Below are 14,142 nucleotides of genomic sequence, written 5' to 3'. Positions count from 1 at the left end.
GCCGTTTGTCCTTGGATGCACCTTTTATGAAAAAGGTGTTCAAACTCATCGTGGACCACATAAAAGTGTTTTCGCTTTGGAGGACAGCAGTACATGCACCAGAGGTTTTAACCACCTTACCTTTATTCAGGCTTAAAACATTACCGTAAGCCTGAATTATTAAACTTTAATTAAAAAGTAGAACCTCTGGAGATGTGTTCCTGCCAACTCTGCAAGACGCCTGAAGGCCAACAAAAATGGATCTGAGGGCCGTATTTGTCCCCCGGGCCGCTCTTCATGCTTCATGCAAACGTCATCCCAAACAAATGCATAGTGTTTGTTTATGAGTCACAGTCACACGTCTGAGCTGATAACTCCATACAACAGAACACTGTGAGGATAAGAACCTCTCGATAGCAGTTCATAGTTTTATTGACTTAATAACGAATAGAATAATAAACAGAAACTACTACTACTACTACTCACATCAGCCTTATTCATTTAGGCCTATCTCCATATTTCATAATGACCTGTGAACATATATTGTAAATCACATTGACACTGATCTAAACTCGAGCACCTGCTGCTGAAGCCACATGTTATTCTATCTGTATCGGGACGCCGTCTGCACTTTAGCTGAGGCTGACCTGGCTGTGTCACCTGATCAGGCTCTAAATAGGCCTTTTCACTGCTCTCTTTTACTCGCGCTGACAAATGCACATTCATACACTCAAAAAACAGGTCCCGAGAGGAATGAGAAACTTTACCCACGACAAGGCGACAAAAACTGTTGAGTGCTTCTGGTAATAATAGGTCGTTTCCGTTGGTTATGACAAGTTAGCAAGGAAGTGAGTTGTAAGAAGACAATTTTTGACATTTATTCATTCATTCTGCCTTGGGTATTTATTGCACTTTGCAATTTGAATGAAAGTAAGTTTGGAAAAATATAACATTGTAGTGATTAGTAGTGGTAGTTATGAAAATCCATTGTGTATGGATTGTAATGGATTTCCAAAGAGCAGCATCTTCAAAACATAAAACAAAAACACATGAAAAACAATCACACTTTTGAAATTCAATTAAATTTACTCATGATTAATCCATGTTCGTTTTTATGTCAAGATCAAATTTATTTATAAAGCACATTTACAAAACAATCATCACTGCCCCAAAGTGCTGTACAGGTACAAAGTGCACAGTACAAAAATATTGGCTTTCATTAAAGAAAACCAGAACACAACAATACATGAAACAAGATAAGAAAAGTGCACAAATAAACAGTAAAAATATGAAAAAACTTGTGTTTAAAGTCTGTGCAAAGAGATGCGTCTTTAATAGAGTTTTGAAACTCTAGACTGAAGTAGCCTGTCTAATGTTTAGAGGGAGAGAGTTCCACAGTTTATGTAACGATTATATTCATTATTAATACCAGGCTGACATAAAACGCTTTCATTTAAATGGACTCAAGATACAGGAGTGCGTTGGTTCAAAACTCATGATACGAATAATCCAGGATTAAATAGCCAGGCTGATTATGTTTTAAAGAGACTAGACGAGTTTAAAAATGTCGAAATTGTGTATTTTCTACTAGGGTTGGGTCATATCGTATTGTTACGCGACATAATTTTTTGTATCGCTGTGGAGTATAATTTATGTTCACCTCAGCTCCATCAGAGCAGCATAAACACTGACTGTGTCGAACACGGGGGCAGTAAAATGAAGGCTGTAAATTGCTTGAGTAGATCATAATTGTGAGGAAATGAGTGTAGTGCTAAATAAAAAGAGTAAACTATCAGATCAATCTTCCCAATAAGCGTAAGCCTGGGATTTTGAAGTAATTTGTCCGTTGTCAATTATATCGTCAAATTTAAGTAGTTTAAGTAATTTCTGTTTCTGAGAGTGCTCCATCCACAAGGCTGCCAGGAAGCTGAACTCTCCCCTTCTCTGTATTAAAATAGCCTTGATTTATTCAGCGCTTTTTCACATTAACCACCCCAGTCTTATTCATACACCAGTATATGCAGACACTATGCATTTGTTTTTTCTCTGTATAATGTTGAACTTTCTGTAATTTCTGTTTATATATTGGGATAGAGATTTTAGGCCAAGTTGCCCAGCTCTATTTTCTACCCCCTACTTGCTCCGGTATTGTCCTAATGTGTAGAATGAGCCCAGACCTGTTCACCACAACTGCCGCTAAAATCCTGCACTGTCACTCAAAAAGTTATTACTTTGGACGCAAGTAGCATCATGTACGAGCTTAATATAGAAACTGCAGTTACGTGTAAGACCTGAGGTGGCAGTAGTGAGCATAAAAATTACAACTTCCATCAAGCTCCTTTTAATTAAGTGTAAATTCAAGCATTCAGCAGCCCTGGCAACAGACTTATTCTTTAATTATAGGCTGCAGGAAACTTAGATACATGTTGTTCCTGTGAAAACAAAAAGCACCTTTGTCTGCATACATTTGTAGCCTAATAAATGTCAAACTTGTGAAGCATAACTGGCTCCATGTCACTTGTCGTCTTTCCAAGTCTCTTCCCTCTGAGCAAACAAGGATCAGGTGTTGGCCACTTACCCAGAAGGCGTCACTGCCGTTTGTGTCGGCGTGTCTGTGATCGATGACACAGTGACAAACGTTTATTTAGCAGTAAAGCAGCTTAAATCAAAGAACAAACTTAACTAGAAATGCAATGGCTGCGCCATTGCGATTGACTGCGGAAATGCGGGAAGCGAACGCAGAAATTGCATAAACTCTTCAAATTGCATAATCAAATTGGCATAAACTGGTAAAATGCATAAAATGTCATGTTGCATAAACTGTATAAACTGCATAAAGTGGTAAAATGCATGAATGGGTTAATTTGCATAAATTATGTAAATTGCATAAACTCTTTAAAATTCAAAAATCCTAAATGCCATAAACTCTTAAGTTGCATAAATGCTTTAAAATGCATAAACTGGTTAAATCCCACAAAGTGGTTACTTTGCATACATTGTTAATATTGCATAAACTTTTATATTCCATAAACTGGTCAAACTGTTGAAATGGCCTCAGTGCTTGATTGGCAGAAGCTGCACAAATGGCTGAAAGGCCTGGAGTCTCCCCATTGGCTGGATTCCCCCATACACACCAATGCAAAAATTTCAAACTCTCGTATAAAAAAACTGGAAAACTGCAGAAGGCCAATTTTTTCTCAAAACCCACAAGTTGCAGAAGCTGAACCTGCACAAAGTGCAGAAATTGCATAAAATGCAGAAAAAAGTGCAGAAAAGCATGGATTTGCGGCAGCCCCATTATAAGTCAATGGGAAAAATCTCCGACATTTTGGCCGATTGCGGAAAAAACGTAAGTTGCAGAAGTCCCAAAAGTAATAGCACCCTTCTCCTCAACATGCGGAACATTTTGATGCATAACTTGCATAAATTGCACAAAGCATGAAGGTGCTGAAAGCTCTAGAAAATCGGGAAAAAGATGGAAGAGGAATAATAATAAAGTACATGAAAACCAATAATTGACTGCGGAAGAATTCCGCAGTCAATCAATTATGCCATTTAGACTTATTTTGACGAAGAGTGAGAATTCAAGTAGTGATAGAAATGTGAATAGTTTCAATACTGGTGGTAAAAAAGTAGTCCTTGTAGTAATAGAAGTAGGCTCTGTAGTGGCCGTGGCATTATAGGAGATCACTTTGAATTTTGGACTACAGATGAAAATTTAGTCAAAGAATTCTCTTCAACTTTAGTATAGTTTTAGTTTATGACAATTGCATGCAAATCCAGAATACATTTACTCAACTTTCATTCATAATTCATAATCATAAATGAATATAATCTTATTTAATCAAGGCCCACTGCTTCCTGGAGCTTCTCCAACAGGGACAAGGGACCAGTTCCCTTTTTTTTAGCAGTGAATTTAAATGAATTGAGGCTCTTTCAAAAAAAAGCATTAAAAAAAGCCACAAAATCTCCACAAAACAGGTTTGCTTTGCATGACAAGAAAGCGGCAAAAACACAGCAAAACAGGCGACAAAGAAGCAACAAAAAGCGGACAAACCAGCACCAAAAATCCGATGAAAAAGTGAGGAGAAATCTTCGATCAGTTTTAAAGGCCTTAGCTTTCAAATGAGACGCTATGCTGGCCTGAAGGCTGTAAACTCCAGTGGAGAAGCTTTTGGGTAAAGCTGAACTGGAGGAAGTGTGTTTGGTTAAGGCAGGGGGTTAAGAGGTTAACTCCTTTTTAATTTATTTCTAATCCGATTTTAGTGAGTAAAAATATTACTTTGACTAATAATTGACTAGTAATAGTTAGTGATAGGTGTTGTAGCAGGTGAAGTAGCGCCAGTAGGAGATCGGAAGTGTTTGCTGACTGGTCTCGAACAGTCATTGAAGTGGTAACCATAGCAACAGTGGTAGAATTGGTTGGTGGTAATAATGGGTGGTAATAATATTTTTACACAATACCTCATGAAACCTTGATCTTGTGCTTAGTTGCTGTCGTGCTTGGATGTGCATTGAAGTTTTCTGAAGTACTGAAGTATTTGTTCTCTCCTGACAGAACCTGCGAGTGCGTCTGGTCCGGGGCTCTGGTCTGGCCCTGTCCTATGGGAAGCTGCCCGGGGCTCTCAGCTCCAAGTACATGCTCGTGGACGGAGAAAGGGTCATGTTCGGCTCGTACAGGTGAGCAACAACAAAGAAATCAATCAATACTCACATTATTAACAAACGCACTGCCTGCCCAAAAACAAAGTCGCCACCTGGATTTAACTGCCGAACTCTGATCTGGGGTTTAGCAACACGATGAACCCAAAGACTGAGATCAGCTGGATATCCATATGTGGGCGGCAAAACAAGCTAGTTTTCCATTAGAAAGCATTGCACTTTAGACACATTCTAAACAACTGTAAGTAAAGCCTGGTGCCTCATTTTTAAAAACTTTCTACAGCTAGATATTGGTCCTGTGTTAACGCTGGCTTAGTTAGCTAATGAGGGCCGGATTTGATTGACAGGCCGTTAGCATTAGAGCTAATGGCGCAGGCGTGGCTACGACCGAAGTACGCGCCCTGCGAAGGTCAAGTCTACAGTGAAGATCCCGCCCTTATGCCCTTTTTAGGAACATGCTCCGTCACAGCTGGGTAGGAGGAGTCTGTCATGTATTCCCCCTCGAACATAGTTATTATGGTAAACGGGGAGGAGTGAGGAGACGCAGTCTATTATTTCTACATTCTATGCATGCCGTCAATATTTGGGTTTAGGTCAATATTCCGGTTTCTGAAACATTTGGAAGAACCCGTTTTCATGTGTGAGCAGACAGAGTTACTCCTGTATACATGGTCATTGTAAATATATTCTCGTCAATATTCTTGTCTTTCACTACACAAATTAAGTAATCGGTTTCCTCCCTTTGCTCCAAAAGTGTGGTGCTGTGCTGTGTTAATGTTTCTTCTTCTTCTTTAGTTTATTGGCGGGTAGCACATGGCCGTGCGCAACCGGGTTATTGCTAATATCCCAATTATGAAAGAGTTTTTGACTGCATGTAAACGTAATCGTTGCCAGGCTCACATTGTGAAAGAGTGTTTCACCACAGAGTCCAGATCTTAACACCATTAAGGATCTTTCGGATGTGCTGGAGACAGCTTCAGGCAGTGGTCACACTCTCCCATCATCAATGCAAGATCTTGGCGAACAATTAATGCAACCTTGGATCTTTTGAAAGCGCAGATTGCTTATTGAGACAATGCAATAGGGAATAGTGTGGTAATCAGAGCTAAAGGCGGCCCGGCAATCTTTGGTCAGACAGTGAGGACTGGAAATATCTCACAGGACACTCCATCTTCAAGCAAGGGTTTATTTGTTTATTTTTAGCAAGTTGATATTAATGAAAACACATACGGTTAGCTCCTTTGACATTCCAGGGTGTTGACACAACTATCATCAGCGAGGTCTTGTCCAAAGCCGATTTGAATGTTTGGGACACAGTCAGACGACAGATAAATCCATTGTGTTGGTCCAGAGACACATGAGTCAGGGTTGCAGGTTGTCACCTTGAGTCTCGATTCTTTATAATGGGAGAAAACAGCCATGCATCAGAGCTGTCCGCTAAAATGTCACTCCAGCGTTTGAAACAAGAAAACATGGCCCGACAGAAAGGTCGTTGTAGGGCATGTCAGCCGTGTTTGCAGAGATTTGCTGAATAAGTTTAATGGAAAATCATCTGAAAGCAGCATTTGCTTCATTTAATACTTACCAAGGACACCTAAACAATCTTTTTAAGAGTGGGTATTAAGCTTTGTGCAGGTATCTGGTAATAATCTCATCTTTATCACTATCTTGCACGATGTTGGTAATGCAGGATTGATCAAAGAAAGCTAAGAAAGTAAAAGCTTAGCAGGAGATCGAGAGGTAGGTAGGAAAAAGAGGAGCTTTTTCAGGGGATGTCGCCTTGGGGCTAACAATGTCCACAGGAGAAGATTCAAAGATTACTCAAAGAGGTGCGAGGGGGTTAAAACACAACTCCAGGTGCTTTTTGTAACATGGCAAAAAGCTCTAAAGTTGACATTGCGTAGTACCACTCCTTTAAACTCTTACCCCCCCGCCTGAATCGAGCGTATTTTCTCCAGTTTGGCTTCATCCAAGCTTAAGAAAAAAAACATCAAAAACTTGACAAAAAAGCAATGAAAAAGCAAAAAAAAATCGGCAAAAACCAACAAAAAAGTGCCATGACAACGTGACGAAAACACAGTAAAGCAACAAAAGAGCAAAACAAACATCGTGCTGGAAAAGCAACAAAAAAAGTGACAAAAAAGTGGCAACTATAATATAAAAAAAGTGCCATAAAAATGTGGTTAAAACGCAATAAAGCAACAAAAGTGTAATAAAAAACGTGCCGAAAACACGACTAAAAATCGTCAGAAACACTTTGTGACAAAAAAGTGAGGGTCGAGCAGCTTTTAGATTTGGGTAAAGCCAAACTGGAGAAAATGGGGAGGGGGGTGTAAGAGGTAAACAGGATATGTAGTCAGAGACCTCAATATTACAATTAATTAATTTAGTCCTAGAGGGCACCCTATTGTACATGTTTTTAGTGGTAACAATAGCACCCAGAGTAAACCATATACAAATAATAATCAAAAAAGACAAATCTGAGTCGTATCTGTTGACATTATGAGCCGTTTCTTTTACGTGTAGCTTTAAAAAGAATGAGCCAAATAAACGTTATGCTTCATGGTTACTCATTTATATTCACTGTCCTCGTACAACCTCGCACTGGCCACTCTAAAGAAATAGTTTGAAAGGCTTTTGTCGTAAATTTTTTATTACCAAGGTTCTCCAAAGAGAGCCGGTGACCGTGGCATTGGACGAATTCTGAAATGATGATTGGACTGTAAAGCTTTGGTCCTTTTGTTGGAAGTTTTACAGATTTTACCAAGATTGACCGTGCCTTGCTCTCTTCTGCGCTTAAAAAGAGCAGACCAATTTGACAAAAAATGATATTCATATTTTGGATAAAGAAAAAATGCTCTGATGGGTCTTGGTATCTAACTAGGTTTTTTGAAGGATTCTAGCAATGGTCACAACATTGTTCGGTCATCAGAAACTGAACTGGACCCACTCATGAATCTTTGAGTGAACTTTGAATATTCTCCTCCTCAGGGCATGTAGGGCTGTCTCCTCCTGAGGTCCTACATATCCAGGGAACGCTTTCCTCACCTCTCGATCTCTTGCTAAATGTAATCCTTTCATTGCAGCCACATGAGCAGGGGGTGGGAGGGGCTTATGGTGGGATTATATAAAAATCAGGAAGTGGAGCTACTAAATAATTTGTTTCAGTTTTAAATCAATATTGCACTGTCTAATCAACAAAGTGTAAGATCGGGATATAGATGTGTTTGGGATTAGAGATGCACCGATCCAGCTTTTTTGCTTCCGATACCGATATCGATACAGGGGGTTTGAGCGAGAGAGAGATTAACTTAAAAGTGTCTTTCTCTGAGTGAAATAATCAATTGTCCTTTTTTCTCCATTTTGAGATAAGTAAAAGTCGCGTTGTTTCTTGCAAACGAGATGTTGTCAATTTATTAATAAACTGTAATGAATAACATTACACAAGAATTACTTACTACATTAAATAAACAACTCACATTAAAAAATATATTTAGCAGCATTTCATAAACTAAAATACAAACACTTGGCCGCTCCAGCAGTGGTTAGTTTATTTTAGTATTACTTTAGGTGATCCATAGCTGCAGCTAGCTTTAGCATTCTGTTGCTGGTCACGGCATTTTGCGTGGTGACCAAAAATATGTTTGCAGAGGTTAAAACTCAGCGACTGAACTCTCCAGGTTCTAAGATTTAAAATGACATACAGCCTGCTCATATTCACTGAGATTTAGTCGGTGAAAGTTGTGCTTTTAAAGCGGTGAGAGCCAAAACAGGTATCGCTTCAGTATCAGATATTTGTAGCCAACGATGCATTTTTTCCCGTATCGACCCCGTTGTCTGATACGGTGCATCCCTATTTGAGATCATGACCAAATAATCATGAGAAATTGATGCTATTGCATGTTCTCAACGCATCTGCATAAAAGTCACATAATCCATCGATCCATTTTCTTCCACTTGTCCGTTCCCGGGTCGTCACAGTGCACCAGCCCCTATGGCTCCTCCTAGAGGTGGTGGGTCCACAGAAGGACGGCCTCCCGATTCTCAGGCCTGTTGGTCTCATAAGGGGCTTCTGAACCGCTCTTTGTCTGACCCATCACCTTGGACTTGTTTGCCATGGGAGACCCAGGGGCCCGAAGACCCTGACAACAGAGCTCCCAGGATCATTCGGGTGCTCAAACCTCTCCACCACGTTAAGGTGGCGGTTCTGGGAGGGGAGGTCACATAATTAAATGAAATATTAATAATTAGAGAAGTCCTACTTAACAGTTTGGCCCTTATTGCAACTGTCTTTTCTCTTGCAGTTTCACCTGGAGTTCGTCCCGCATGGACCGGAACACCATCACCGTCATGTCGGGGCAGGTGGTGGACGTGTTCGACCAGGATTTCCGGGAGCTCTACGCCATTTCTGAACAAGTGGACCTTTATCGAGAGTTCAACATCACCAAACCGCCCATCGCCGTCCACGTGAAGACGCCGAAAATCCAACCCATAAGACCAATCCCCGTCACTACGTCGCGATTCCAGGTCTCAGTCGGCGACACGAAGAAGATGGATCTTAAAGTCCCTGCGCATAAATACCACAACCCCAAATATTCGTTAGTTTTCGGAAATGCCACCGGCCTGACGAGTTCCCTCCAGGACTTAACGAGCATGAAAGACTCGGTACTGAGCGGGTCGACGCAAAGAAGCGATTTGCAAAGTAGCCCTGTCCATGTTAAGAAGGACACGAAAGTGGAAAAGCAAGAGTCTCAAAGCCCGGTGTCGAACGCCGACACGGACGAGGAGGACTTGAAGCCGAATTTGAAGAAGCACCACTCCAAGAAGCAGCTGCCGTCGATCAAGAACTTGCTGAAGAAGAACGCCCACAATACGCCAGAGACTATAGACGAAGGGGTGGTGACGCAGCACAGCCCGGTTCACAATGGCAAAGTGCCGATGGTGGACGCCAATGGAGTCGCGGGGAGCGAGACAGAGGACGGATTTGAGATTTTAGAGAAGCCTGGGCTGCTGAAGAACAAGAGCAAGAAGGCGGGGAAGATAGGGCACACAAGAAGTCAGTCCATGCAGGCCCTCAACGCTGGACCAGAAGACGGTATGAAGGATTTTTTCTACTATGTTCCAAAGCTCTTCTTTCATTGTACTCTTTCTCACATAAAAAAGCAGTTCTGATGATCATGGAGTTCTGGATATGTCATTCGAAAGAGATGTTAAGAACAAAAGCATGAATTATACCCGAATATCCGCAGCCATTAACTACAAACGTCAGGAGTTCAAATCTGTTTTACAAACTTCTACTCACAACAATGTTAACACTAGGTTTTATTTTGAAACCTATGTAAACGGTTGACTCATTCATTTTAAATATACTCCAAGCTATTTTGTCTTGGCAGGAGATCTTCGTTCACTCGCAAAGCCAAAATGTCATTAACCAAACATGCAGAACCAGTGGAGCTTCAGCACATTCAAACAGGCCTGAGCTTGATCATTGTATACGCAGTAATCATTAATGAGTTGGCTTATGCTCCGAGGGGCACCTGGCCAGATCACAACAAAGATCTCCTCTTTATCGTTTATTATACATTAGCTTGCAAACATGCCATTATCTTTATTATGATTTGCTCTCATGTAGGTTTACCATTTATAGGTGAACTTTCAGGATGACTAGGACTAAAGACTGTAAATTCCAGGTCTTGGTAAACTTCAGGACTCAACCAAGTCTAAACCAGTTTCAAATCAGAACTGCAAGTCTTAACTCCTTTCACCAAATCCCGATGAACCCGACTAAAAGTGAATAAGGCGACGGGGGCGATGGTGGCGCAGTTAATAGAGCGGGTCGTCTCATGATGGAAAGGTCGTGGGTTCGAATCCCAGGTCCTGCAGGTGCACACTGTCATTGTGTCCTCGGGCAAGACACTTCATCCACCTTGCCTCCAGTGTCTGCGTACATCGGTGTATGAATGACAGTAAATGGGTGACTGGTTCCAGGCTGTAAAGCGCTTTGGGCCTAATGGAGGTAGAAAAGCGCCATATAAGAACATTAACTATGGCCAGATTTAATTTGAATCGATTTTCCCTTGAATAGTGCGATAGTGATTAAAAAAAAGCTAATTAATCGGAGTGTTGGCTCGAGCCCTCTGGGGAGAAAAGTTACAGCGTGGCATAAACTAGATATAAAACATCTTTTGCACATCTTTCCTTGTACTGCATGCCTTCCAAACAAATATTTAGTGTTTTTTTTTGTCAATGGTCAATGGTGGCAGCCATGTTGTTTCCTGTCAAAGGCCTGATTGGCCGTGGTCGTGCATCATTACGCACATGGCAACAAGGGGGGTTCAATTCTCAATGTGAATATTCATATTTTTACTAGAGCATCAAGGCAGAGTTTCTGCTATTGTGAGGGGATGTTGCCTACAGCATTAGTTCTTCTGAGAATGTCGTCATATTTAAGTCAGATAGGTACTGCGTGATAATCCTTAAAGGAATAGGCCACAGTTTTTACATACTGAGATTTGTTCTTACCTTAGCTTAGACAAGTTCATTTGTACCTGTCTGGTCTTCACCCGTGCCTTAATCACGTAAACACAGCACAGACGGCGCTAGCATTTGGCCTCTCCTCCTCTCCACTATAACTCCAAACAAGGTGAAGATAGAAGCTAACAAGCTCTTCCAGGTTTTCCCTATTTAAATATGACTACACAAAATTAAACAATGTGGATTTTCTAAGTGGATAAACAGGGGAACTATATTGTAAGGCGTAATAATACCAGGAGTAGTTTGAAATCCGTGCAGTAAAGTGAAGATATTACTGCATCTCATTCCCAGTATGTAAAAACTGTGGCCTCTTCCTTTAACTGAATCGAAACTCAATCAAATTGAATCATGAATCGTATCGGGCCCTTGTGAATCGAATCAAACCGTTTTGGGAAATTCGAATCGATACCCAGCCCTACCATTAACCATTTTTTATTAGAAGTCACATCTAAACCAGTTTTAAAGTTCTTTCTAAATGCATTTATTAGTTGAGCTCATGCCTGTCGGCATAAGGTGCAACTGTGAGAGTGAAAACAAAACCACTCTTAGTCACACGTCAGCCACACCGCATCGGGGGAAAAACGGGTCTAAACCAGAGCACAAACATGACAGGCTTTGTTCATGACTCACAATTTGTTTCTCTCTCCAACCGAAGTGTGATTATGAGGCAGAAAATGAATGTTTTTTTCCCCAAATAGTTTTAATTTAATAATACTATTTCTCTGTTCTGTGAATTGACAAACATTTCTGGAGATTGTAGGAGTTTCAGTCATCATTAACTATATTCAATTTAGTTTTAGTGTAATTTTATTCAGCAAAAAAATGGCTTTGTATGAAATAATGACCTAAATGAGGAGAAAATGAGTATAGAACATAATCTAAACCAGCACCTAAACCAGGATTATTTCCCTCTCTTTGAGTAAGTGCTACAGGTGGGACTGAAAACGAAAACAAGGCCACGCGTCAGCTCTGAGTCACGACTGCAGAGAAGTCACATGGTTCAGTCACGTCATTTTCCAAAACTGAAGATCATAAACAGGCAGGAAAGATTAGGAGGAAAGGGGAGTCGTAGGTGTGGGTGATGACTAACATTTCGAGGTTTTATAATGTTGTGTAAATAGGACTAAACATGATCAAGGATGTTTTCGTTTTATTGACTGATTACGCATCATCTTTAACTTTTAAAGCCTCGCCCAGTTTTAAATGAAAGGCTGTTGATTTCTGTGGAAGTTAATAGAGTAAAAAAAAAAATGAGGTGTTTCCAAACTTCCCAGGCCACATCTCCTCTAAATAAAACAACATATCCATTACCGTTAAACCTCTTAACCCCCACCTGAACCGAGCGTGCTTTCTCCAGTTTGGCTTTACTCAAATGTGAAAGCTTCTTGAACAATAAAAGCAACAAAATCATGCCAAAAACGTGGCAAAAACGCAAAAAGCAACAAAAGTCACAAAAGAGCGACAAAAACATGCAAAAAAAAAAAAACATGACAAAAAAGATACAAAGCCACGACAAATATGCTTAAAAAATAAATTTAAAAATGCTGCAACGTGACCAAAAAAAGTTACGTTAAATCTTGTAGGTCTTTGCTTTCAAATGAGGCTTCGCGTTCCAATTGAGAAGCTTTTAGATTTGAACTGGAGAACATGCACACTCTGTTCAGGTTAACAATTTTTATATAGTGATTTTCTGTACACTCAAAGGTGCTTTACGTTCACATTTACGCTCACTCCACACAATGTCTGTGTCCATAGAATAATTTTAACCATTTTGCATTTAAAATACCTTATATTTGAGCAGCATCAGCTTCGTGGTTGTATAAACTACGCAGCGGCGGAGTGATCTGCTAGAAAATAGTCCCTCAAAATGCGAACATTCATGTGATGCAAAGTCAGTTATATTCCAAAAATGAATCCATCGACACAGACATTTATATGGTTAGTCTGGTGTTATAAGTGATTTGCCTCAGGTGCACTGTGGAGCGGATCAGATTGTTTATAATGCAGGGTAACTGATACCGTAGAAATGCACTAGCCTAGCACCATGTAACTCTTCAAATATAAGAACTGCATGAATTACAAAAAAAAATATCTCCAGAAATCAGCAACACTCTGGATAACTAAGAAATGAGGCCCTATGTCAAAAATCCTGAAATATCCCTTTAACCCTCTGCAAAAGTACAGATCTTTAATAGATTTTCTAACATGGAAGAGCTCTTATCACGGTCTTATAAATCAGACATTGCAACATAGTCCTGTTATCTGTTACTCGGTGGAACAGGAACAAGTGGTTTGATGTTCGCGTGCAACGGTCTAATCATGTGTCTCCATCTCCAGGTTTGAAAAGTCGAAGAAGAACTCAGAAGAAGAACTGTATCCAGCAGTGAGGCGTTTATCCTGGATCGTATGAAGATAAACCGCGGCTGACGGTAGCGGCGCCGCTTTACCGGAGACCAGACTGTTTACGGCCCTTGTGCCTTTGGGCGCGGCACTCTGTCGCATGTCTCCAAGCCATGTGACCTTTATCTGAACTGAAAGAGAAAAGCGCATCTGCAAAGAGAGAATGTATGCCATTGTTTCCCATGCCTTTTGTACTAAGTTATTCTCGTTCGAAATGTTTTCTCTCATGTTTAATGATGTAACTTTTGAGTGCGTTGTGAGCGGAGAGCAGTGGTTAGCGCGCTCGCCTCACTGCAGGAAGGTCCTGGGTTCGATTCCCGAGGCCAGGCTTGAGTCTGCGTTGTGTTACGACTTTTTACACACACAAAAAAACAGCTAAAAAAAATGGAACCGGAAAAATGAGGCGTCTGTTGATCAGTGTTAATGTCGGCTAAAATATTTTGTCAAAACTTAAGTGGAAGTGACAGTTTTAAAGACTAAAATGAAACTGAACCTAATTTAAAACCAGTTATTGTGCCGTGGGCGCAGTGGTTAGCGCTCGTGCTTCACAGCTAGAAGGTCCCGGGT

At 40.6% G+C, this 14,142-nt stretch overlaps 1 protein-coding gene across 1 annotated transcript in view; it reads left to right on the top strand.

Moving 5' to 3' along the window:
* Nucleotides 1-13,899, top strand: part of fam83fa (family with sequence similarity 83 member Fa) — a 30,384-nt gene extending 16,485 nt beyond the window's left edge. The window contains exons 3-5 of the mRNA XM_079564475.1: nucleotides 4,538-4,659; nucleotides 8,946-9,736; nucleotides 13,513-13,899. Coding sequence (XP_079420601.1) covers nucleotides 4,538-4,659; nucleotides 8,946-9,736; nucleotides 13,513-13,562 — 963 coding nt within the window. The 3' untranslated portion in view covers nucleotides 13,563-13,899. The remainder of the gene's footprint in view (nucleotides 1-4,537; nucleotides 4,660-8,945; nucleotides 9,737-13,512) is intronic.
* Nucleotides 13,900-14,142: the final 243 nt, after the last annotated feature.

Source organism: Gobius niger (assembly GCF_951799975.1).
Source record: "Gobius niger genome assembly, chromosome: 10".
Taxonomy (NCBI): domain Eukaryota; kingdom Metazoa; phylum Chordata; class Actinopteri; order Gobiiformes; family Gobiidae; genus Gobius; species Gobius niger.
The sequence above is the reverse complement of the archived record's forward strand: the minus strand, read 5'-3'. Positions and strand labels throughout refer to the sequence as shown.